At 34.8% G+C, this 25,781-nt stretch overlaps 1 protein-coding gene across 1 annotated transcript in view; it reads left to right on the forward strand.

Moving 5' to 3' along the window:
- mRpL12 (mitochondrial ribosomal protein L12) overlaps positions 1-17,552 on the forward strand; it is a 54,301-nt gene extending 36,749 nt beyond the window's left edge. Inside the window, exons 4-5 of the mRNA XM_090398223.1 lie at positions 14,075-14,209; positions 17,343-17,552. Coding sequence (XP_090254349.1) covers positions 14,075-14,209; positions 17,343-17,459 — 252 coding nt within the window. The 3' untranslated portion in view covers positions 17,460-17,552. The remainder of the gene's footprint in view (positions 1-14,074; positions 14,210-17,342) is intronic.
- The last annotated feature ends 8,229 nt before the right edge of the window (positions 17,553-25,781 follow it).

A 25,781-nucleotide genomic window follows, 5' to 3' on the forward strand; every position in this document is an offset into this window, starting at 1 on the left:
ACAGGTGAGAGTTTATTAAATGTTTATGATGTTATATTCAGGCAATAATGATCAAGAAAAGGAATTAGTAGCAATAGCATTCAGTCTAACAGATAAGCTTAGGTGTTGACAGTTATTCATGACTTATTTTTAACAGTATTAACAACACCAAACTAACTATTTTATAAAAAGATGTTTTATTAAACTGCTTATATTTCACAGAATTTCAAATCGGCATCATCAGAGCACAACACAGCATGTATATGCGACAGTGAGTAAGTGAAACAATACAATTGTCATGGACAAAAGATCTGAGTCCTATTTTGGAGCTCTCCATTGTTGTAAAAAAAAGAAGAAAAATGTAGCTATGTGGGAGTTGCTCTGAAGATAAGTTTCCTAAATTTTTGGCAAATTAATGCAACCATATTTGTTCAGGTTAAGAGAATTCTTCATAGCTGACTCCAAAAATAATCTTTCAGGTTTGTAAGGACTTCTAAAAAGCACATTTGTTTTTTTTCATCTAATCCTGTGTGAATGGGTGTCCAAAGTGTAGTCTGCCAGTCCTGGCTTGGCATAATAATAGTAGCAAATGTATTTTTTATGTTCTTCCAGCCAGTGTTAACAGATCTAATTGTCTGCTCATAGTAAGGCCAAGTCACAGGGATCTTCATATACTCCAGGGTGTGCTAGAGGGTGAAGTTTATCCTTAAGCAAGTAGATTAGTGTTGCTAGTTTGATATGATGTTTGAATGTTGTGCGAAGGCCATGTTTTGTCTGTACTTTGGCTATCTTTTCTGATGTACCTCTGACATAGGGAATAGAAATGCTAATGTTGTAGCCATTGGCCAAGAATGTATGGCACAGATATTTCAGTTCTGCGGAAAGAGCTGTATCATTAGAACAAATGGCTCTGGCTCTGTGTGTCTTAAATTATAAGTGGCATTAGTGAAACCTATCAGATATGGTAACTGGGATCGAGTGTAATGGGTATACTATTTTTAAGAATGAAAGAAGAGATAGGAGATGAGGAGTGCTACTAATGATATCAGATGACTTAAGTCCAGTTATGGTAGAAACACAAGAAAACAATGACGGTAATGTTCCATGTAGTGGTGAGTTTGAGTATCTGGTGTGAAGTGGAAGCTAATGGAATGAAATATATGTGGTGGGATGTTGCTACAAACCTGGCAGCTCACTTGCAGGCAATGAAGAAATGCATCACCAGTTTAGCCTTATGGGTGACTTTAATTTGCCAAAATATTGGTCGGGTAGAAAAGAAATCTCATTATAAGAAAGAGGGATTTATTGAACTGTTCCGAGATAACTTTCTCAAGCAGCATGTGAAAGAAGGAACTCTAGGTCAAACAGCATTGGATTTGCTCATAGCATCAGAAGGAGTCTCTGTTAAGAATCTGGTTATTTTACCACCAGTTGATTACAGTGATCATACTGTGCTTTCTTGGGAAGTATCTAATTGTATTGATGCTCTGATTAAAACAGGTTATATGCTAAACTACAAAGCTGAAAATTTATCATTATGATCAACTTAGTGCATTCTCCTATCTTTGGTCCCATGTTATTAATTACTGAATGGGAAAAATGTCAGCAATGCATCGATATCTTTGAAAAAGTAAATCAGAGTATGAAAAGAATTTGGCCATGCAAGCTAAAGGCAATTCAAAAGAATTTTATCGTTATGCTACAAGCAAAATGAATGTGGAAGAATAACTTTATTGAATGCAAATGGTACATGAGTGTTGGAAGCTAATGAGATTGTTCAGTTAATGAGTGCTCACTTTGCTAAGATATATCACCAGGTGTATGTAACATGGTTCATAGTGCTGCTATTACATTGGATGAAGAGTTAGATATGCATGAAAATTAGGTTGAAGAACCATTGCATCCATCACCTGGATAAGAAATTTGTCTATAGGGACAGATAGAATATCAGCCTTTTTGCTAAAGGAATGTTCAGCTGAATTGGCTAGGCCTTTCACATGTTTATATAACTTGAGTCTCAGCTGAGGAATGATACCACAGGAATGGAAGAAATGTATGATAGTTTCATTGCGCAAGGGTGGTGCAAAAACTGATGTGTCTAACTACTGACCTATCAGTATCTCTGGTGTGGTAGGGAAGATTTTATCTAAGGCATTTGATAGGATACCACATGACTGTTACATTAACTAGAGAATATGGGATTGGAATATAAACTCTTGACTTGGATCAGGGAATGGGAGTGACAGACAAATATCAAGGTGTGGTATACAGTGGGTGTGAATCTGCCAAATTTAAGGTGACCAGTGGTGTACCTCAGGGTTCAGTCCTGAGGTACTAAAGGAAGATTTATTATTATTAAGCCATTATTATTAATCTTTACATTAATGACATCAGGCAGGGTATAACATCAGATGTGCAATTGTTTGCTGATGATATGAAGATAGGCAGGGCAATCGGAGATGTTACTGATATTTAGCACTTTCAAAATTATTTGAATAGGCTGGAAATATGAGGATAATTGCAATGTTGAAGCGAACCTTGACATGTAAGAATATGGTAGTCATTTTGCCTCTTTATAAAGCTTTGGTAAGACCGCACCTGGATTATTGTGTACAGATTTGGTCTTCCAGATTCTGAGGGAATAAAGAACCTGTGGAAACGGTGCAAAGAAGAGTTACAAAGATTATATCCGGATTATGAGGACAGTTGCGAGTATGTGGATTACGGACTGGTTAACAGGAGAAAGAGGGGTGATATGATAGAGGTCTATAAACTTTTGAATGGGTGTTATAGGATATCATCTGATGAAATTTTTTGTTTATGGAAAGTGGGGAGAGAACACAGGGGCATCCACAGAAGTTAAGTTTGTTCACAGTCAAGAAAGGGATAAGAGCTAGTTTCTCTCCCAGAAAGCAGTGAGTGAGTGGAATAGTTTGTCTTTAGACGTAGTGAGTGCATCTAGTGTGAGTGAATTTAAGGGAAGGTATGACAGCTGGTTTTGGTGATTTATAGCCTCCCTCAATGAGTCCTTGACTCCCTGGAGGTCTCAGATAATAATAATAAAGTGGATAAAGTTAATGCTATTGTTATTATGAACCAAGACAACAGATAAATGAATCAACTTCTTAAAGAATCCTCCACTTATCAAATCATAGATTGGGATCCTACAAAATCCCAAAAGAAAAAGAATCAACTTTTAGCCTAAAGAAATTACCAAAAATCTTAAATCTTATTGTGTCAAACCATTGTTATGTCATGACATTTCCTTATTTTATATATTATATACTTTATTGTGTTCTCCTTTTGTATCACTTATCTTAGATTGTCAGTGTGTAGTGTTATCACTTTAACCATATACTTCTATGGTCTATACATGCACAAACATCGGAACACTGTACTCTCTCATCTACAGTTAAATCTATCCACACAATTGGCCGATTCTTAGAAAGATTAAGTATATTAAATAAATTAACAAAGGGTAGACTTCTGAATAGAGTCCGATCCTTAGCAATAACGGTCTGGATTTACCTCCTAATCAGGTTCTGGCAATATTTATTTGATCAAGCTGTGCCAGCCAGATCCCTAGGTTAGAAATTCCTCTTAACCAAGGCATAACCCTCGGAAAATATACTAAGCTAATCAATCTATTAATTATTCTTTATCTCAATTTTATCTATCTCTCTTAAAATACTTTAGTTTGCAGTCGTGGTCTCTGTCATATAATTCTTTCCCACTCTAATTCAGATATTAGCAAGTGGTGCATTGGATTGAATTCAAGGCACAAAACAGGTTAAGATATTCAAGATACATTTATTAAATTCCTAAGATTACACATTTACAACAATATACTCAATTGGAATAGAGGTATCCTAAGTTATAAAGTTAAACATAGCAACTGTAATTCACACAGCATATCCAATCATAGGTTAATTTCACAGCACAAAGTTTTGTTTGCATCTTCTAAATATCCTTACTAGTCTACACATACTCTCAAAACAATCATATTGATAACTTTATAGATCATTACTCACAACAACTCAAACTATAATTCACTCAAATAATTACTTGAGAAATAGCCCTAAGACTTAAGACACTGCTATCTAATATTCACTATAGTCCTTTTCCCTGCAAGTATAGAGTTTTGAAACAACATCTCTTTTCTTCTATATCACAATGTTCCTCTCTTTCTTAACAAAGAATTACAAAAGGTTTTACATTACCATATTTCTGGAAGTATATTCATTCTGTCATCTTATCCTTACTTCATCCTACAGAATGTAAGGTCTTCTTCTAGACGATCGTCTCGCAGGCTAGCTTTGGACTTCATTGTTCAGCCTTTCTTTCCCATCGCAGACTAGAGACAGCATCGCTCGGATCGATCCACGTGGACATATATGGCTATTTCCTATCCGTCAATTCTCTGGGATGAGGGATACTTGGCCATTTCGAGACAAGTTATCTTCTGGCAGAAGTACATTTGGTGTGTCCTCTCTTGTGCTTCATCCAATTTCTTATGTTGCACAATCCTGTTTGTATAAATATCCTGTAGTCTTATGGCTGTCTTGCCCCTTCTATGTTGTATACTGATCATGTTCTACTCTCACGTGCCTTCTTCCAACCTTTTCTTTGATGCGGATATAATTAACCCCTAATGCCCTTTGACATGTTTCATCCTGACCCTTGCTCACCATTTCATTATGAATGGTTGCTTTAACTTCTGTCATGTCACTCGAACTTGGATGTCCCTTCTCATCTGGCCTCCTCCTCACATAGGGCTCGAATTTCTTGAAGTAACTTTCTGCAATAATGGAGGTTTGGGATCCTGTGTCTACTAATGCTCTAAAATATCTTCCACAAATCCTCCCTTCTACAGATATTTCTTATGGAAAACAAAAATATACAAACAGCTAGATGGGACTGCTATGGGCTCTTCCTCCCCCCCCCCCTCCTTCTCCTCATCCCTTCTAGCAAATTTCCATATGAAGCATTTTGAAACCTAAGCAGTCAACACGGCCATACCGAGAACGAACAATTTGTATGTGCTATGTTGATGTTTTTGCTGTTTGGCTTCATGGTCCAAACACATTGGATACATTTTTGGTGCATCTTAACAGCCAACATCATGTAATAAGTCTTCTTTTTTTTTTTTTTTTTTAGATACACTAGTGACACAACTTCCTAATAGCGCATTATCCTTCTCCATCTACAGAAAACTCACTCATACTGGTAGGTATTTACATAAACAATCACACATCCACCTTTCCCACCAGTATGGCATTCTCGAAACTCTTACTCACTGGGCTAGGGCTATTTGTTCAAATGACACAGCCCTTGAAACTGAGCTCGCAACACCTTTTTTAGCCAATGGCTACAGCCCATATAAAATGCTACATGAAAAAGTTACATTACTGGTTTCTAATTGACAATTCAATTTTTTTCCAAATTAATCTGTTATTTGTCAAGACTCCAACATTATCAGATCTTATATTTGTCTTCTAAGGCATTCTTTATTGTATCAATCCACCTAAATCATGATCTTCCTCTTGGTGTTTTATCTGCCATCCTGGCAAAGAACATTTCTTTTGCTAACCTTTCCTTTTCCATTCTATTTAAATGACCATATCACCAGAAATTATCTCTGCTAACACATTCCTGAATGCTAATAATGTCAAGCTCCTTCCTAATATTCGCATTTTTTAAAATGATAATGCCATCTGTTTGTTTCTAATTTTACTCAGAAGTCAACTGTGGTCTCCATTCTTTGATTAAGTGTTTTATTTCTAACCCATCTCTCAGAACCATAATGTAGACTGGTTTGAACACTGTCTTTTAACACAGCTAATTGAATGCCTCGACTATTATTCCATATAAATTTATTCACCTGACTTCTTGCCATACCAGCTTTACTAATTCCGTTGTCTATTTCCATATTTAATTTGCCATATTCACTTAAAATGTGCCTAAATAGCTGATATGTTTTACTTGTTCTATAGGTTTTCATTTCAAATTGAGTGAATGTTTGCAATGTTTCGACCTTTTTTCATTCTTTGTCTTTTTATTGCTGATTTGCATACCCAATTTATTGGAACAATTATTCTATTTAGTCAAATAATTTTGCAGATTTATTTATTGATATCAGGTGTAATACCATTTTCATTCAGAATGTGTACCCTTCTCATACACCAAATTTAATATCAAACCATCTTTCTGTACCTCCTTCAATTCTAACTGCTGATTACGGCTCAAATAGAGACTATGTATTGCTTGATGTAATGTTCCCATTTACAGCATATAACTGTAGTGTTTTGTAGAACTTTCCTCTCGGCAGCTTGTCATGCCTTTTCCAAATCAGATTCTTATTATATTCCCAGGATTTCTCAACAGGCAGCTGGAGTTCTCAAGATCCAATTTCTCGTAAAGTTAAAATCTGATCTTGACAACCTCTATTTGACCTGAATCCAGATTGTTCTTTACCAAGCTTTACTTCTACAATTTTTCTTAGCCATTTCTCAAATATACTTGCATAAATCTTACCAGGAACACAAAGTAGGGAAATAATTCTATAAATCTCACATTCAATTTTATTTCCATTTTATAGACTTGTACTATTAGAGCTCTACTCTAATAATCTGGAATTTAACCCTCTGACCAGGCCTTTTGAACTGTGCTGTACAGCCACTGTATAAAGCCTTTTATACCTCCATAATTTAGCATTTCTGATCAAATATCTACTCTAGCTGCATTCCTGTGGAGTGTTTTTTACAACCGTTGTGATAATCCTTGTTTCATTTAGCAATCTTTCAAAGTAATTAGTAATTAATGTAGTGAGGTTGTCTGCAAGGATAGGAAAATTAGTACTCCGTGGTGGAGGCAGTGAAGGAAAAGAAGCATATCAGAAGTTCCTGGCAAATAAGTCAGCCTGTGCTTTTAGAGAATACAGAGACAAATGTAAGAAAGCTAAACACTGTGCAAAATTAGCTAAACAAAACTCATGGGAAGACTTTGGTAACAACATTGAAAATAAATATCAAGGTGGTGGCAAAATATTCTGGAGGCTGTTTAAAAAGCTCAGAAATGGAGGAAAGAGTGCTGTAAAAGGAATTAGAGATGATAAAGGTGACATGAAAACTGGTGATAAAAATATCCTTGATATGTGCAGTAATTACTTTGAATTGCTAAATGACACAAGCAGGATTGACAGCACAGTAGTAAAAAAAAACACTCAACAGGCATGCAATCAGGAATACATATCCACACTTGAAGTAGAAAAAGCCATCAAAAGCCTGAAATGTGGAAAGGCAGCAGGAGTAGATGATATTCGACCAGAAATGCAAGTATGCAGGTGTAAAAGTCTTACAGTGGCTGCACTGCATTGTTCATAAGGCCTGGACAGAGGGACAAATTTCAGATGATTGGAGTAGAGCTCTCATAGTACCCCATATATTAAAAGGTAAATAAAACTGAATATGAGAATTACAGAGGCATTTTCCTACTGAGTGTTCCTGATAAGATTTATGCAAGTATACTTGAGAAACGGTTAAGAAGGATTGTGGAAAGGAAGCTTGGTGAAGAACAAGTTGGATTCAGACCAAATAGTAGCTTGCAGGATCAGATTTTCACTTTACAACAAATAGTTGAGAAATCATGGGAATATAACAAAGATCTGTATTTAACTTTTGTATTTCTGGAAAATGCATATGAAAAGATGCCAAGAGGAAAGCTATTCAAAATGCTACAGTTGTATGGTGTCAATGAAGCATTATATATCAAGCAATACTGAGTCTTTATTTGAGTTATAAGTCAGCAGTTAGATTTAAAGGATGTACATTATCAACTCTGTTATTCATCATCTGTATGGATCACATTATGAAGTTAAGTGGTATTAAACCTGATATCAAAATTGGAGAAGGTGATCTGAGCACTTTACTTTATGCAGATGATGTGATACTTCTAAATAAATCCAGTACAAGTCTACAAGATTCCCTGACTAAATTGAATAACTGTTGTAATAGATGTGGTATGAATGTCAGAAATAACAAGACAAAGACGATGAAAATAGGCAGAAACATTGAAAATATCAACTGCATTGTGAATTGAGTACATATAGAACAAGTAAAACATTTTAGCTACTTAAGCACAATTTTTAGTGAAGACTGTAAATTAAATATGGAAATAGACAACAGAATCAACAAAGCTAGTATGGTAGACAGTCAACTGAATAAATTTATGGAATAAGAGAGAAATTAGCCAAAATACTAAACAATATTCAAGCCAATTTTAACTTATGGATCTGATAGTTGGGTCAGAAGTAAAACACTTGACCAAAGACTAGAGACTGCAGATATGAGAGTCCTGAATAAGATTAGGGGAATGAACAAATGGCATCAATGGGAATATCATATTAAAAACGAGTATATTAGGAAAGAACTTGCCATTGTCAGCATCCAGGAATGTGTTAGCAGAGCTAATCTCAGATGGTATGGTCACCTAAACAGAATGGGAGAGGAAAGATTAGCAAAAACAAGTGTTCTCTGCCAGGTTGGCAGGAAAAAGACCCAGAGGAAGACCAAGATATAGGTGGATTATAGTAAAAAGTGCCTTAGAAGATAGAAATATAAGATCTGATAATGCTGAAGTCTTGACAAGTAACAGATTGATTTGGAGGAAAATTGTAGATAAGAAGTTAGTAATGATGTAAGTTTTCATGTAGTACTATCATATCCTGTACACTTCCTGAGGGTACAGGATTAAAATTTGCATATTTAATTTTTGAGACATTCAGACTGAGTTTGTTTGACTGGAACCAATTTGTTACTTTTAAAAAAGATCAGCATTCATTATAGTTTGCATTTGTTTGGCTGTGTCTGTAGACTGTATCATCTGCGAAAGTATGTATTTTACTGTTTAGTTTAAGATTGCAGAAATCATTGATATTAAATTTGGTCTTAAGACAGATTCTTGTGATACACTGCAGTCTACTATTTTGGAGCTGCTATAGCTTTGTTTATTTTTACAATTTGTGATCTGGCATTTAAATAAATTTTTAACTAGTTCAGGGCAGTACTTCATATTCCTATGACTTCTAATTTTTTTTATTAAAATTTCATGTGATACAGTGTAAAAGCTTTGTGAAGCTCAGTAAAGCATCTTCTGTGCTAAACTTTTGCCTGAACCCAAATTGATTGTTTGAAAAGATGTTGGTTTTGTCCAAAAATTTCATGAGCGTAATTTTTACCAATTTCTCTAATATTTTCAAAAAGACCCATAGAAGAGAGGTCGGTCTGTAATTTTTCAAGTTATTTTTGTTTCCCTTTTTGTAAATATACAACTATGGCCTTCTTAAAATCCAAAGTAAACGTACCTGTCATCAGTGATACATTAAAAATGTACATTAGGGGTTCCATAATGTACATTTGGCATTCTTTCACAATGCTAGTGTTAATACCATTGTATCCTGAAGTTTTGGTTGTTTTTAGGCTAGCTATAACACTTGATTTCATTTTCACAAGTGGGGAAAAGATATATGGAGTTATCAATTCTCTTGGGAGTGCAATTTTCAGGGTGGTTTAGCATTTTTCAGAATGCTTTCACTCACTGTGGCAAAGTGATTATTGAATTCTTCAGCTAATCCTCTGTCTCCATTTTCTGTATTCCTATCGATATCTTTAAGTATGGGGATAGTTTGTGTGTGTATATCTTTGCTGATTAATTTAAACTTCCATTGTTTTCTGGGTTTTTTTGGCATTTTAGGAATTAATTTCTAAATGAATTCCAGGGATCATATGCAAAAAAAAAAATAATAATAATATATCCCATTCCTGCTTGAGCTCTCATAATTAAAAAAAAAAAAAAAAAAAAGCCTTCAACATAAATAGGGAATTCACTGAGAAATATTTCTTAGTGGGGTGCTTAAGGGTCAAAGCTGTATAACTGAGAGGAGACCTCCACATAGCCTTTAAAGGAATGCAGAGAGCTGACCAGTGCTTCTGACCTAATGTCCAATCCTCACCTTCTCGTGGTGCACCCTGTTGGGTATCTACCTGGATACTGAACGAATAAGGATGGGCTAGCAATTTGGGATTTAGCCGACCAAATTGTATTCTTACTGGCTTAAACCAAAATACAAAATGATGGTACAACATGACAAAATTTCATGCCGGCTGGGGCGTCACCTGGTTAAACAAGGCCCTCGTTGTTTTCGCCAGGGAACCAGGGTGAACAGCAAAAAGTCAGCTAGTGGAACAAATCTGAAAACACACCCCAACTCAACATCACCAGAGTTAAAGATCGGTACTATCAACATAAGAAGCCTGAATGGCAAAGAAATGGAGCTAGTGGAGGAATAAGATAAGTACCAGATCGACATAATAGGGGTGACTGAAACAAAAAAATGGTGAGATCTTTCTGAGCAATAAATACAAAATGTTATATTCAGGCAATGACAATCAAGGAAAAGGAGTAGCCATAGTATTCAACACAAACTACGAGGCTAATCTTCTTGAATGGCAGTCAGTCTCAAGTAGAGTATTGTGGGAAATAAGAGAATCTGGAACTGGATAATGAGACTTATTTGTGCCTATGGTCCCACAGAAGGTTCTACTAAGGTAGAAGTGGAGGAATTTTTTGAGGCTCTAGAGAAAGTTACTGTCACAATGAAAAAGGAGAAGTTGGCCCTTGTTGGGGGATCTTAATAGCAGAGTACGAAGTGATTATCAGACACACAAAAATGTTTTGGGAAAATTTGGAGAAAAGAGCAAAGCTAATAATAATGGCAAATACCTGTTGGATTTCTGTGCAGGACATGGACTGGTTATTACTAACACCATGTTCCAACATAAAAATGTGCACAAATTCACATGGAGAGAAGAGGCAAAAAATAAGAAAAGTCTCATCGACAGTGATGTTTTCTCCCTTGTGCAGGACACCAGAGTGTACAGAGGATTTGAAATTGGAAGTGATCACTATTTAGTCTTGAGCAGGATAAAATTGAATTTCATATTGAAAAGAATAACATGTAAGAAAGTTTTAAAGCGAATAAAAGTTGAGCAGCTCTCAGATGTGAACTCAGACTAAAATACACAAAGATTATTTGAAGGGAAAATGAAAGAGTTTGAGAACAGGAACGAAACCTTGGATATTCAGTGCAAGCCTTGAAGAAAACCCTGATTGATTCAGCAAGAGAGGCATGTGGTGAAGTTGTCTGCAAGGTTAGAAAAATCAGAACTCCCTGGTGGACACAGGAAGTTAAAGAGGCAGTGAAGGAAAAGAAGAAAGCATCAAAAGTTCCTGTCAAATAAGTCAGCTTGTGCTCTTAGAGAATATAGAGACAAATGCAAGAATGCTAAACACTGTGTAAAACTAGCTAAACAAAAGTCATGGGAGGACTTTGGCAAGAACATAGGAAATAAATATCAAGAAGGTGGCAAAATATTCTGGAGGTTGTTGAAGAAGCTTAGGAATGGAGGAAAGAGTGCTATAAAAGGAATTAGAGATGGTAAAGGTGAAATGAAAATGGGAGAAAAAGATATATCCTTGAAGTATCGAGTAATTACTTTGAAAATTTGCTAAATGAAACAAGCAGTGATGACAGCACAGTGATTAAAAAAAAAAAAAAAAAACACTGACAAGGCATGCAGTCAGGAATATATCCATACTTAAAGTAGAAAAAGCCATCAAAGGCTTGAAATGTGGAACGGCAGCAGGAGTGGATGATATTCGACCAGAAATGCAGAAGTATGGTGGAATAAAAGTCTGACAGTGGCTGCACTGCATAGTTCAGAATGCCTGGACAGAGATGAATTCCTAATGATTTGAGTAGTGCTCTCATAGTACCTCTGTATATAAAGCCAAGAGAGAAGCTATTCAATACGCTACAGTTATATGGTGTCAATGGGGCATTATATCAAGCAATACTTAGTCTGTATTTGAGTTGTAAGTCAGCAGTTAGAATTGAAGGAAGTACAGGAAGATGGTTTAATGTTAAATATGGTGTGAGACAAGAATGTACATTATCCTCTCTGTTATTCATTATCTATATGGATCACATTATGAAGGAAAGTGGTATTAAACATGATATCAAAATTGGAGATGTTAATGTCTGCTCTTTGCTTTATTCAGATGATGTTATACTTCTAAATAAATCCGCTACAAGTCTGCAAGATTCTCTGACTAAATTGAATAACTATTGTAATAGATATGGTATGAAGGTCAGCAATAAAAAGACAAAAACAATGAAAATAGGCAGAATCATTGAAAATGTCAACTGTGTTGTGAATGGAGAACCTGTGGAACGAGTAAAACATTTCAGCTGCTTAGATACGATTTTAGTGAAGATGGTAAATTAAATATGGAATTAGACAGCAGAATCAGCAAAGCTGGTATGGTAGGAAGTCAACTGAATAAATTCATATGGAATAAAAGAGAAATTAGTCGGAACACTAAATTAGCTGTATACAAGACTGTGTTCAAACCAATTTTAACTTATGGATCTGAGAGCTGGATCAGAAGTAAAACACTTGACCAAAGACTAGAGACCGCTATATAAGAGTCCTGAGAAAGATTATAGGCATGAACAGATGGCATCAGTGGCAATATCATATTAAAAACAAGGATATTAGGAAAGAACTTGATATTTTAAGCATCCAGGAATGCGTTAGCAGAGCTAATCTCAGGTGGTATGGTCACTTAAACAGAATGGGTGAAGAAAGATTAGCAAAACAAGTGTTCTCTGCCAGGTTGGCAAGGAAACGACCCAGAGGAAGACCAAGATATACGTTAATTGATACGGTAAAAAGTGCCTTAGACGATAGAAATATAAGATCTGGTAATGATAATATTGGAGTCTTGAAAAGTAACAGACTGATTTGGAAGAAAATTGTAGATAGGAAGTTAGTAATGATGTAATTTTTTTTCCATGTAGTACTATCATATCATGTACACCCCTTGAGGGAACATGGCAGGAATTTGATGATATTTCTTAGTAAATAACATAATTTGTTCATGTAACTTACAAACTCTTTTATTTATACAGTGTATATAAATAAAATATATTTTATAACATGATTAGTCATGTGATTGAAGCAGTACATCATTGGAAGATTAACTCACTTCTTATAAAAATGCATGTGTATCATTATGGAATAAGTGGAAATATTCTTGTTTCAAAACTAGATGACCAAAAAGAAGAGTTTATTCTAGTTGCCACTTAACAGGAACTTTTCTCCTCCTTGAAAACTCAGATATTTTAATTCTTTTAGCCCAGTAAAATCAACTATTGAACTCACTATTTCAGACAGTAATACATATTAGGATTTAAGGTCACAAGATAGCACCATTTATCTATTGTACTCTCATCACAAGATCTTAAAATCAATACTCCTGAACTCGTCTGTTATAATGATTGAAGATGATCAGCTGCCAACTGATTTCCAAAAAAGTTAGTCTATGAGTTCTGTCTTTTCCTTTCGAAGAACAAAAAACATCAAGGGATTTTGCTATTTAAAAAATAAAAAAAAAAAGTTATTTTATAACCCTCTTCTTTTTCTATTGCATTTGAATCTCACTATAGCAAACACAGGTTTGTTATAAACTTATTCACTGTAACAAAAATCCTAACCAAGCATAGGTACCATCATCATCAAATTCCTGCCATGTATCCTCAAGGGGTGTACAGGATATGATAGTACTACATGAAAAATTTACATCATTACTAACTTCCTATCTACAATTTTCCTCCAGATCAGTCTGTTACTTGTCAAGACTCCAACATTATCAGATCTTATATTTCTATCGTCTAAGGCACTTTGTACCGTATCAATCCACCTATATCTTGGTCTTCCTCTGGTTCATTTTCCTGCCAACCTGGCAGAGAACATTTGTTTTGCCAATCTTTCCTCATCCATTCTGTTTAAATGACCATACCTCCTGAGAAGAAATTCTTTTTAGCAGACTGACCTCTATAACAAATTATTCCTGTGGTGCTCCCTATAATTTTGTCATAGCAAGAGTTAATGTAGTAATATTCAGTTATTTTTTTATTATTCATCATATTAATTCTCATTACCATTAATGTTGTTTGATTTCTAATTTTTCATAGGAAGAAGAGGAGGAAGTTGTGATGCAGCAAGTTAAAACTTCATTCACAGTAAAACTGGTGAAATTTGATGAGTCTAAAAAAATACCATTAATAAAAGCAGTCAAAACATGTATCGAGGATATGAATTTGGTTCAGGTGTGTCATGATTTTGTTGTATTAACTGTTTTTTCTCCTTAAGTAGCTTAGTACCAGTTTAAGTTTTCTTTTTTATAAACACGTCATGAATAGTTCTGTACTAATTTAAATGCAGATAATTTACATTGTAGTACTATTTTATGAAGTAAAATAGCACAATAGTTGCATTGGTTGTAGAGAAATCATCTGTTTAATTTTTGTACATAGTTGTGATATGCTTATGTGAAACCCTGGCTGAAAATCAAGAATATTTTTTATGAATTTCTTCCTACTTAAAGTAATAGAAGTGGAAAAAAATCTGTATGGGTGTTTGGAATAGTATGCCTAAGTTATTATTTACAAGGCATAGTAGCAGCAGAAAATATAAAAGTGTACATTGCTATATTGATTATATCAATTTAGCTCGATTTTTTTCTGGGAGATACAGTGAGTGAGTGACACAACATATGACTTCTCTAATACCCTAGTTCTGGAGGTGAGGATTTGATTTTGACATTTGGACAAATATATACATAAAAGTGCAGTTTGGATAATAAGCAGGGAAGTAGGTGTGTTAACTTCATCAGCTGGTATGAGACTACCCCTTTATTAATTGAAATGTTAATCTAAAACTCTTGTTCTGAGAACAAGAGTTTCAGATTTTCTAATCCTTATCTTACCCTGCATTATTATTACTATACACTACAGCCAGCTTGTGGGGGACAGCAGGAATAGTTTACTATTGTGAATTTTTTTTAGAAGAGAAAATATTGTTGACTTAGTTTAGGTACTCGTTTGATAGTTTTTTGATAATGGTTTTTTGCTATAATGAGAATTCACCCAAGGTATATAAGTTAATAATCCTTATGGGTAGATTCCCATTAAAAATAAAATCTATTATTATAGTGGTTCAGTAGATATAAGCAAATGTTAATGATTTCTGCGAAGTCTGCATTTGATGTTTAATTTGTCCATTTCAGAAATGAGAATAAGTTGGTTGATTTGGTTCTCAATTTTAGTGGATTGATGTTAACAGTGCATGTAATTTCCCTCTACTTTGTACTTTGCTATAATTCACATGTTGGACATGATAAATCAAGTTTCAATATCACATTTTCAATGGTCTAATATTCAGTTCTGACCAAGTTTTTTTTTTTTTTTTTTTCCCCATGTGATGGAATTGCCCAACCATGAAAGGTTTTAAACCTCTATAGTATATTAGTATCATAGGCAGGCTAAGGTTTTTATTTATTTTCTATTAAGTTTTGCTTTTTTGCACAATCCAGAAACCCTTCTCAAAAATATCTTCTGAATTAAATTTATAGAAATCCTTCAGTTATTTGAATGTCTCAATCATATCAACCAATTTCTGCAACCCACAAATCTTCAACCTGTTCTCATAACGTTTATTCCATAGACCTGCTATCATCTTGGTCACTTGTCTCTGGATCCTCTCCACCTCCTCCCCATCAAGAAGAAACCCTGGCACCCATATCTGGGCACAGTAGTCTAGATGGGGTCTTATCAAGGCTCGATACAGAGGAACAATAACTTGTTTGTCTCTGGTTGTTAAAGTATTTTTCAGCAACCAAGTGATTTGATGAGCTGATTTAGCCACTTTTGCGAAGTACATTTTTGTTTCTCTGACGTCCCTCATATAATGTTATCCACCGCCAATTGGATAATCTTTGTACACAAATTTTAATTAATATATCCTCTAGCAATAATTCTTTCATTATAAAAATTCGTTGCATCTTTAATTGTCTTCTAGTGCTTTTAATTGTCCTTTAATGGTCTCCAAAGTGTGGTACGTGTACCCCAGGGGGTGGCGAGTCGATATGTGGGGTACGTCAAAAAAAGTTTTATATTGATAGGAAAAAAATTAAGTAATTAATATTACTTTCTTTCATCTGTTAAACATATATCTAATATAGACAAAGACGTTATAAAGATCCTGTAAACTTAAATTTGCGAGTAGCACACATTGGGCGACTTTGCACACAATCATTCGTGGCAAAGCTGTCATGTTTTTTAAAACTGGGGAGTAAATTTCTTACTTCTTATCATTGCCATTGTTTGTAGAGCATCCTAGTGTTGACAAGCCCAACTAGAGAAAGAAAATTGCTTAGTTATCCTGCTATCTACAGATGACACCACAGTTGTATTAATTATTTGACTGTTAGTAGTAAGTTTAGTGATTTTTTAGTGTATGTTGTTTCTGTGCAATTCTAACACCTTTTTGTGCTTACTTTTACGTTTACACTAGAAATGGTGAATTAATATTATCAAAATTGCTTATATTTTTTAAAAGTGTTTGATATTATCATTAGTAAGTGAATTATAATAAATTTAGTTTAATCCTTTATCCAAGTGTGAGCAAACAAAGTTTGCGTCTGAAAGTATCTTCAGGACTGGGGTAAGGTGGTACAACAGCAGGGCACTCCTTGCAAAGGTGGAGCCAGCTACCAACACTCCTATCTCAGTATCTCCCATAATGCAAAACGCATCTCCTTGCGGATATGTCTAATGTTATGCATTAAGGGAAGGGCCACAATCCAGACTAGTTTAGACCTTTATTGAGGTCTCTTCAGTGGGAGCCAGGCCCAAGTGGAGATACCAGGCAGAAGCATTAGCTGGTCATCTCTACCTATAGGAGTTGCCAAATGGTGTGCCACCCTTTCTTAATAAATTACTCTGGATTTAGAGAAAGATGTTGAAAGTTTATTTTTCTGAAATGAATTCGAAAGTTTATTCGAAAAATAAACTTACAACATATGGACATTTTTTATGTTGGAAGAACGTTGTGTTCAAGTTATGATCCACGGCTGGAAGATATCCTGGAAATACTTACCATTATGATTAGCCTTTTCTAAATTTGTTGCTTGCCTATTTATGCTAGGAAAAGAAATTTAGAGGGGAAACAGTGGAACTGGCTTAAAACCTAAAAGTTCTTTTTATTGATAAAAATCAATCCTATAACTATAACTGTTTATTTTGCAGGCTTAATGGAATTCGTGAGGCTATCCAAGCCTCCTGTTAAATTTAATATATTTGAGAGAAATTTAAATCTTATTTATATTTAACATATTGAGCACATCAATGACATATTACTCTTTTATTCTAAATTTACATCAAATTCCTTCACTATTTATAGGCAAAGAAATTTGTAGAATCAGTGCCTCAAGTTGTACGAGCAGACGTTGGAAAGGATGAAGCAGAGAAATTACAAAAGGAATTAGAAGCTGTAGGGGGTGTATGTGAAATTGAATAATTATAATCAGCTGTTAGACCTGTAGATAGTTAGAAACGATTCTTGTATATTTTATTTTTAGAATTTATTTTAAATAAAAATTAATGGAAACCATGTGCAACTTTGAACTCATTTGATTATGTATGACACAATTCTATGACAATTTATTTTAAACATCTTAACATTCTGTTGGGATGTGAAGATGCATCTTAGAATCTTTCAAAAAAAAAAAAAATGTTTCTTTCATTGAGAATTACATTTTTCAATAATTCCATTTAGCTTTTTAAATCTGGAGCCATAAAGTATAGACAACAATTAATACCATTTTGTGAAAATATTTCAAAATATCATTAGACAGTACAATACTTGCTTGTGTGTATTTATGTGCACAACTTGTAAAAATGCATTAAAGTAAATAAAAACAATGAAGCTGATCATCTCAGATTCTTATGTTTATGTTAGAAAACAGTGACTATATATGTTGATTATCCAAGTGGTGTGAATAAATTCTTTGAGGGCAAAGATTTGCCTATCTTTCAAAGATGGTAATGGATTTAATTTAGAAAGTATATCAAACTTCTGCTGAAAAGAATGTTGCATTTCGCAACAGTTCTACTATTCTGCTTTTAATTGCATACCATTTGGTGTTGTGATAACCTTATAGATCAATTATCAAGTTTTTCTGTATGTAATTAATGTAGAATAAGTATATGATTAGTAATCAAAATGTGTGTTTATGTATTGTAAATATGAGAAAAATATACACTGCATTATTTTGAGTAATTACCTAGCATTAATTATATTTAACCAAAAAGCCTGAAGACATTATGCTTTACATAATGTCTCTTAACAGTTTTAAGCAAAAATCAGAAACTTGATGTTATACTGGCCAAGTGGTTAATCTGCTTTCCAGACAATGAGTTCAAATCCCGCTGTGGGCATGGATATGTGCGATTGTCTAGGTGGTGAATGAAACCTGCCCTGCTTATTGGAGGCCTGAAATGGCTTGAAAATAGTTCGATGTTAGGTCTCTAGAGCAGTTTCTAGATGAGGCAAAAAAAAAAACGAATAAAAAATTTTAAATAAAATTTATTAATGTACTGTGTATGTCCCCACAAACAGTGTAAACTATAGGTTTACACTGTTTGGGAGAACATACACAGCATATCTTACTCATCACAGTTATCTTAGTTGACGTGATTTAGATAATACAATTATCTCCCATGCTGTATACCTTAACTCAGTTTTCTCCATAGAAACAATATACTATTACAACTGTAGTTTAATTAAGAAAACAAAGTTTCCTTTCAGTTTTCTTAATTATTTGTTTTGTTGTAGTATGTTAAAAGTATTTATTAGACCTTTGCATTATAAAATAAAAGCAATTGCTTACTGGATGCCTCTTATGGGTAGCACATTGTTGAAAAATATTTGTCTATGTGTAAGACAGGTTAACTTTAGATATTTTCAGAATATCTGTTTTACACATAATTAAATATTTTCAGTGCACTTTTCACAAAAGAAGTGCATTGGGATGCATACTAAAACTGAACAAAACTTTTGCATGAGTTGAATCTTCAAATTCTAAAACATTTGTTCCTCTTTCTCTTGAAAATGCTGCCATCATGCAGATCTCTATGGTATTCAAACCATGTCTGCATGCAGTTCTTATGCCTTGATTTCAGTTGAAATACATCAGAATTCCATGCTGATGTATTTTTTCTCTTCATTACTTATAAGCATAGTGAAGATTTTCAAGTTATACATTGTAAAAGTTACATACCTTGATCTGTAGTTTGGATGAGCAGTGGTCGATAAGGTTGGGAGAGGCATGATACAAATAAGCTGGCAATCCTTGGCCTTGCAGAACAGCACATCATAGAGAGCTTGATTCTATAATTCCATACATGTAACCCAACAGTGATGTGAAGGGTCTCCCTTTGAATCCTGGTTGTTGCATGCTAAATGGATTTCTTCAAAAGTCCTGCTTGGCATTCACTTCCATTAGAAGAAACTCTGATTTCATATAAAACTTCGATTACTTCTGTGTGGGGGGGGGGGGTCTTTTTTTTTTTTTTTAAGCAGCCTTGGAGTGATTTTTTAAATATAAATTATGAAAAATATTCTCAGTCTGCAGTTGCTCATGAGAATACCTAAGCTTATTTTTAATTATAACTTCCTAGATTCCAATATTATTGGATTTTATATTTTGGTCTTCTAAGTGCATCTTTTGCTAGTTCATTTTCCTGTCAAATACTTTTTTTTGCTGACCTTAATCATTCCTCACTCTTACCTTTTTCACTTCCATTGTCTATAAGCTTTGATGTCCACTTTCTGATTGTCTATCCCAAGTTCAGAATGGATGTAGGTTAAGCAATCAGGAAACAGGTAAGGTTGCTGTGATGTTGTTCATATAAATTAAATGAGGAAAAGGAAGGTGTAAAGTTATCTGTTAGTTTATCATTATTAACTTGAAACTCCTGTATGTAAGGGTTTAGTACTATCATTAATTCCCTTGTTGTGTATTATGTGATAGCAAGTTTTTGTCATTCCCAACTTCTGAAAATTTTTCAAATCAATCTATTATTTGTCAGATTATATATTTTGGTCTTCTAAAGTACTTTTAACTACATCAATCCACCCATATCAGTCTCTTTCATCTGCCAAAAAAAAAAAAAAGTTTCTTTTTTTCTCTAGCATTCTGTTTATGTGGCTCAATACATTATATAGCTAGGTCAAAAGAACAGCCAGTGTAGCTGAACACTTTCAACATCTGTGCTTGATGTTCCATGTTACCAAATTCTTATTCAGTTATGGAAGTATTTTCTCCTCATACAAATGTTTCTTCATCTAGTATTGAGATGTAAATTGCATATACCAGGTTGATTGCTTTTAATAAAATGGACACTCAGTTGAACGATCTCTTCTGCATCTGTTATTTGCATACCATCCACATTCAGAAGTTATATTTTCATATTCATTCTTTCTTTGACTTGCAATATAGTGATAGAATTCTCTTGAATTGCTTTTTAGCTTGCAGAGCCAGCTTCTTTCCATGCCAATATAGTCATTTTTCATAACTAACATCTTTATGCATATAGTATTCCTTCCAAATATTACATAGGGTAGAAGCAAATTGGATGTGTAGTCTTCAAACTCTCTGGACATGCTCCCTCCCATATTGCATAATTTAAAAATTTTTTGCTATAATAAGAGTAGCGTCACTTTTAACTTTACAAATATTAGGTTTGTTTATGGTCATATTGGGATTTTAAAAAATTTGTTAAATCAAAAGCATCACTAGCTGTGATTCAATCCCATACATATAACTTGCCTCTGCAGTTCAATAATTACAGGCAGTCCCCAACTTACATAAATCCAGACTTTGCAAATCCTCTTAAAAGGGCTATGAATAAAATTCATCAAATTCCTGACATGTACCCTCAAGGGGTGTATAGGATATGATAGTACTACATGACAAACTCACATCATTACTAACTTCCTATCTAAAATTTACTTGTCAAGACCCCCAATATTATCAGATCTTATATTTCTATCGTGTAAGGCACTTTGTACCATATCAATCCACCTATATCTTGGTCTTCCTCTGGGTCGTTTTCCTGCCAACCTGGCAGAAAACACTTGTTTTGCTAATCTTTCCTTGCCCATTCTGTTTAAGTGACCATACCATCTGAGATTACCTTTGCTAACACATTCCTGGATGCTGACAATGTCTAGTGCTTTCTTAATATCCTCATTTTTAATATGATATTGCCATTGATGCCATCTGTTCGTGCCCCTAATCTTTCTCAACAGTCGCAAGTCTTTGGTCAACTGTTTTACTTCTGACCTAGCTCTCACATCCGTAAGTTAAAATTAGTTTAAACACTGTCTTGCATACAGCTAATTTCTCTCTTATTCCATATCAATTTATTCAATTGACTTCCTACCTACCTCTTTTTTGTTGATTCTGTTGTCTATTTCCATATTCATTTACCATCTTCATTAAAAATTGTGCCTAATTAGCTGAAATGTTTTACTTGTTCCACAGGTTCCCTTCACAACACAGTTAACATTTTCAACAGTTCTACCTATTTTTGTCTTCGTCTTTTTAATACTGACCTTCATACCACATCTATTACAACAGTTATTCAATTTAGTCAGAGAATCTTGCAGACTTGTAGCAGATTTATTTAGAAGTATAACATCGTCTGCATAAAGCAAAGAGCATACATTAACATCTCCAATTCTGATATCATGTTTAATACCACTTTCCTTGATAATGTGATCCATATAGATAATGAATAACAGAGGGACACCATATAACTGTAGAGTATTCAATAGCTTCTCTCTTGGCACCTTGTCATATGCCTTTTCCAGATCGACAAAACCTAAATACAGATCGTTATATTCCCATACTTACTCAACTATTTGTCATAACGTGAAGATCTGATCCTAACAGCCGCTATTTGGCCTGAATAAAGCTTGTTCTTCACCCAGCTTTTCTTCCACAATTCTCAACCGTTCCTGAAGTATACTGGCATAAATCTTGCAGGAACACTCATTAGGGAAATACTTCCAAAATTCTCACATTCAGTTTTATTTCCCTTTTTATATATGGATACTATGAGAGCTCTACTCCAATCATCAGGAATTCGTCCCTCTATCCAAGCCTTCTGAACTATGCAGTGCAGCCACTGTAAGACTTATACCACCATACTTCAGCATTTCTGGTCGAATATCATCTTCTCCTGCTGTCTTTCCACATTTCAAGCCTTTGATGGCTTTTTCTACTTCAAGTATGGATATGTATTCCTGAATGTATGCCTGTTGAGTGTTTTTTTTACCACTGTGCTATCACTGCTTGTTTCATTTAGCAATTTTTTGAAGTAATTACTTCATACTTCAAGGATATCTTTTTCTCCCATTTTCATTTTGGCTTTATCATCTCTAACTTCTTTTACAGCACTCTTTGTTGGTTGTGCTTTCAGGTTTGTTCCAGTAGCTGACTTTTCGCTGTTCGCCCTAGTTCCCTGGGAAAAACAACGGGGGGCCTTGTTTAACCGGGTGACGCCCCAGCCAGCATGAAATTTTGTCATGTTGTACCATCATTTTGTATTTTGCTTTAAGCCAGTAAGAATACAATTTGGTCAGCTAAATCCCAAATTGCCAGCCCTTCCTCGTTCATTCAGTATCCAGGTAGATATCCAACAGGGTCCACCACGAGAAGGTGAGGGTTGGACATTAGGTCAGAAGCCCTGGTCGGTGTTCTGCATTCCTTTAAAGGCTATGTGGAGGTCTCCTCTCAGTTATACAGCTCTGACCCTTAAGCAGATTGATGTCATTTTTAAAATTTCTTTTAAATTTAAAAATAACACAGGCCTGAAAAATTCGAGTCATGAAAAGTTGTCTTCAAACTATTATCGTGTATAATGCGAAAAATTTATGGTAAAAAATACTACTTAAAGTTAGGGGTTCGCATTATATGCGGATCCTAAAAAATATAACATCTTATTAGACTTGTGCACACAATATATACTACCTAATGCCTATGCAACCAAATCTACTTGACCCACTTGTATTCTGCGACTGAGTGTGCATCGTATCTGCGCTCTCTGTTGCCGAATGATATAGCACAGTTAGGTATATCGGTTTAACCACAGGTTCATTTTAAATATTATTCGTTAAACAAACCTAGCCTGAAAATGATCACTTCCAACAGAAACGTAAACGTTCATCTTTTGAAGCAGGATTTAAATTGCGTGCCGTGCAGTTTGCAGAAGAACATAATAACAGTGTTGCTATGATAGAATTTGGTGTAGCAGAGAGTAATATTAGACTTTGGCATAAGCAAAAAGATAGTCTTGAAAAAATCTCCAAAACGAAACGTACCCGTCATGGAGATGTAGCATCCTTTCCAGAACTCGAAGAGTTCTGGAAAGGATGCTACATCTCCATGAATGGATTTTGAAGCAACGACAAGATGGCATTATAGTAACAAGAAATGAAATTCGTTTGAGCTCTACAACTCAAGAATGGTAAATTCAAGGACACACCAGGTATTTCATCTTTTCTTGCTTCGCCTGGGTGGTACAACAGATTTATGGAACGCAAAGCATTAACATTACAACACCGAACAAAAGTTGTGCAGAAGTTACCGAAGCAGTTTGAAGAAAAAGTGCAGTCCTTCCATAAATTTATCATAAAATTACGGAAGTGTCACGGATATGAACTTTCCAAAATTGGCAATATGGATGATACAACCATGTACTTTGATATGCCTGGGAATCAAACAGTAAAGTCAGTTGGTGAAAAGGGTGTCTTCATAAAAACAACAGGACATGAAAAAACTCATTTTACCGTTCTAGCATGCATGGCAGACGGAACCAAATTAAAGCCAACAGTGATATTTAAAAGGAAGAAAATTCCGAAGCATATGAAATTTCCACCAGGTGTAATTGTTCGCACCAATCAGAAAGGTTGGATGGATGAAGAAGGTGTACAATTGTGGATGGATCAAGTATGGAACATACGTCCAGGTAGCTTGTTACATCAACAAAGCATGCTAGTCTGGGATATGTTCCGGGCACATTTAACAGAGACAAGCAAAGAGAAAGCACGTGAGCTACGTACAGACCTAGCAGTCATACCGGGTGGTCTAACTTCCGTTTTGCAGACGCTTGATGTCAGCTTGAATAAGCCATTTAAAGATCACTTCCATGAAAAATGGAGAAAATGGATGTCATCTGGTTTGGTGAAGATGACAAAGGGTGGGAATTTTCAGAAGCCTGAGATCACCCTAGACACCAGCTGGGTTAAAGAAGAATGGGATTCGATACCATCTGAAATGATTCAACACTCATTTCTTAAATGTGGAATAGGTAATTCAATGGATGGATCCGAAGATCACGTCATATACGAAAGCGAGGATGACGCACAACAAATTGGAGAGCATGAAGATGATGATGACGACAGCTGCTACACTGATGATGCAATCCCTACAGATGAATTTATAAATGAAATGTTTGACAACTCAAAAGATGAAGAATTTAAAGGATTTTGATATTTTGTTTTAAAATAAATATTTCTTTTGTTAATTTGTATTGTATAATTTATAATGTTATGGAACAAGATTAACAGATCGAATTATACGTGGATATGGCATTTTAGGGCCAGTTTTCAAACAAAATTTCTAGTTCGCATTATACGCGATAGTATATGGTAACAGTTTCTGACTTATTTTTGACTGCTGATACCAAATATCTCTCTCTCTTCCATTTTTCTCTTATCATATAAAGATTTTTCACAAAATGGATCTCAATATTACAGTAAAATAGCTTTAAAACAAATTATATTAAGTAAAATAACAGTATTTAAAATTTTCCATAAACATTTTTGGAATGAAAGTATTGGAAAAAATTTTTTTAATTAAAGATTAATCTTTGTACATATTTCATGTGGTGTCTTTCTGTTTCCTTTAAAGCTTCTTTTTGTGAAATTCTTTTCCTTGGTTGTCTCTGTGCAACATCCAGCAATAGTTCGCCATCATGTTGACATTCCACCTGCACTGATGTCTTGGTGGAATCACTCTTCTTGTTCTTTGCTGACAGTTCCCAGATTCTCAGGAAAGTAGTCTAAATGAAAGATCCCAAATCCTTGAATTTCTGTAGCATGTTCAACAGTTGCCATTTTTTCTTCAAACAGTTTATCCTTCACCCGTGTGGGGGACGCCTGTAACCACCATCAGGCACATCCCCTGGTGGCGGATCAGGGAATGCTCATCATAGTTTACTATGAAGGGTAGGAGGGAAATAAAATACCTCCCGTGGACCAACAGAATAGCACTTCCCTCATAGGCTGGTCTGGGGGGGGGGCTTCGAAGGTGGCAGCCCTACCATCAGACTCGGGTGCTGAAGGCTAATCCCCTGCACACCCTAAAATTTCACCCATTAAAAGAAATAACAAAGAGATAGCCAAACTGCCTAAATGGTTAACGACAAAGTGAGGAAAAAGGTACATGAGATCCGGAACATGGAACGTTAAAAGTCTACATGGAAAAGAAAACGAATTAATAGATGAATTTAAAAAATCAAGATTGGATCTACTAGCAGTCACAGAAACAAAAAACAAAGGTCAAGGTTGCCAGAAAATGAAAGATGGGTATATACTTTTCTATTCAGGGGTAAACCCAAGAGAATGGGGAAAACAAGGGGTAGCTTGCATAATTAAACCAGATCTCAAAGAATATATTACTAAATGGCAACTAATAAATGAAAGGTTGTTGACAATCCCTATAGATTTTAAATCCGACAACCAAGTATTCACTGTGTTGCATATGGCCTA

Source organism: Typopeltis vanoorti, chromosome 9, assembly GCF_054136105.1.
Source record: "Typopeltis vanoorti isolate ZY-2024b chromosome 9, IOZ_Tvanoo_1.0, whole genome shotgun sequence".
Lineage (NCBI taxonomy): Eukaryota > Metazoa > Arthropoda > Arachnida > Uropygi > Thelyphonidae > Typopeltis > Typopeltis vanoorti.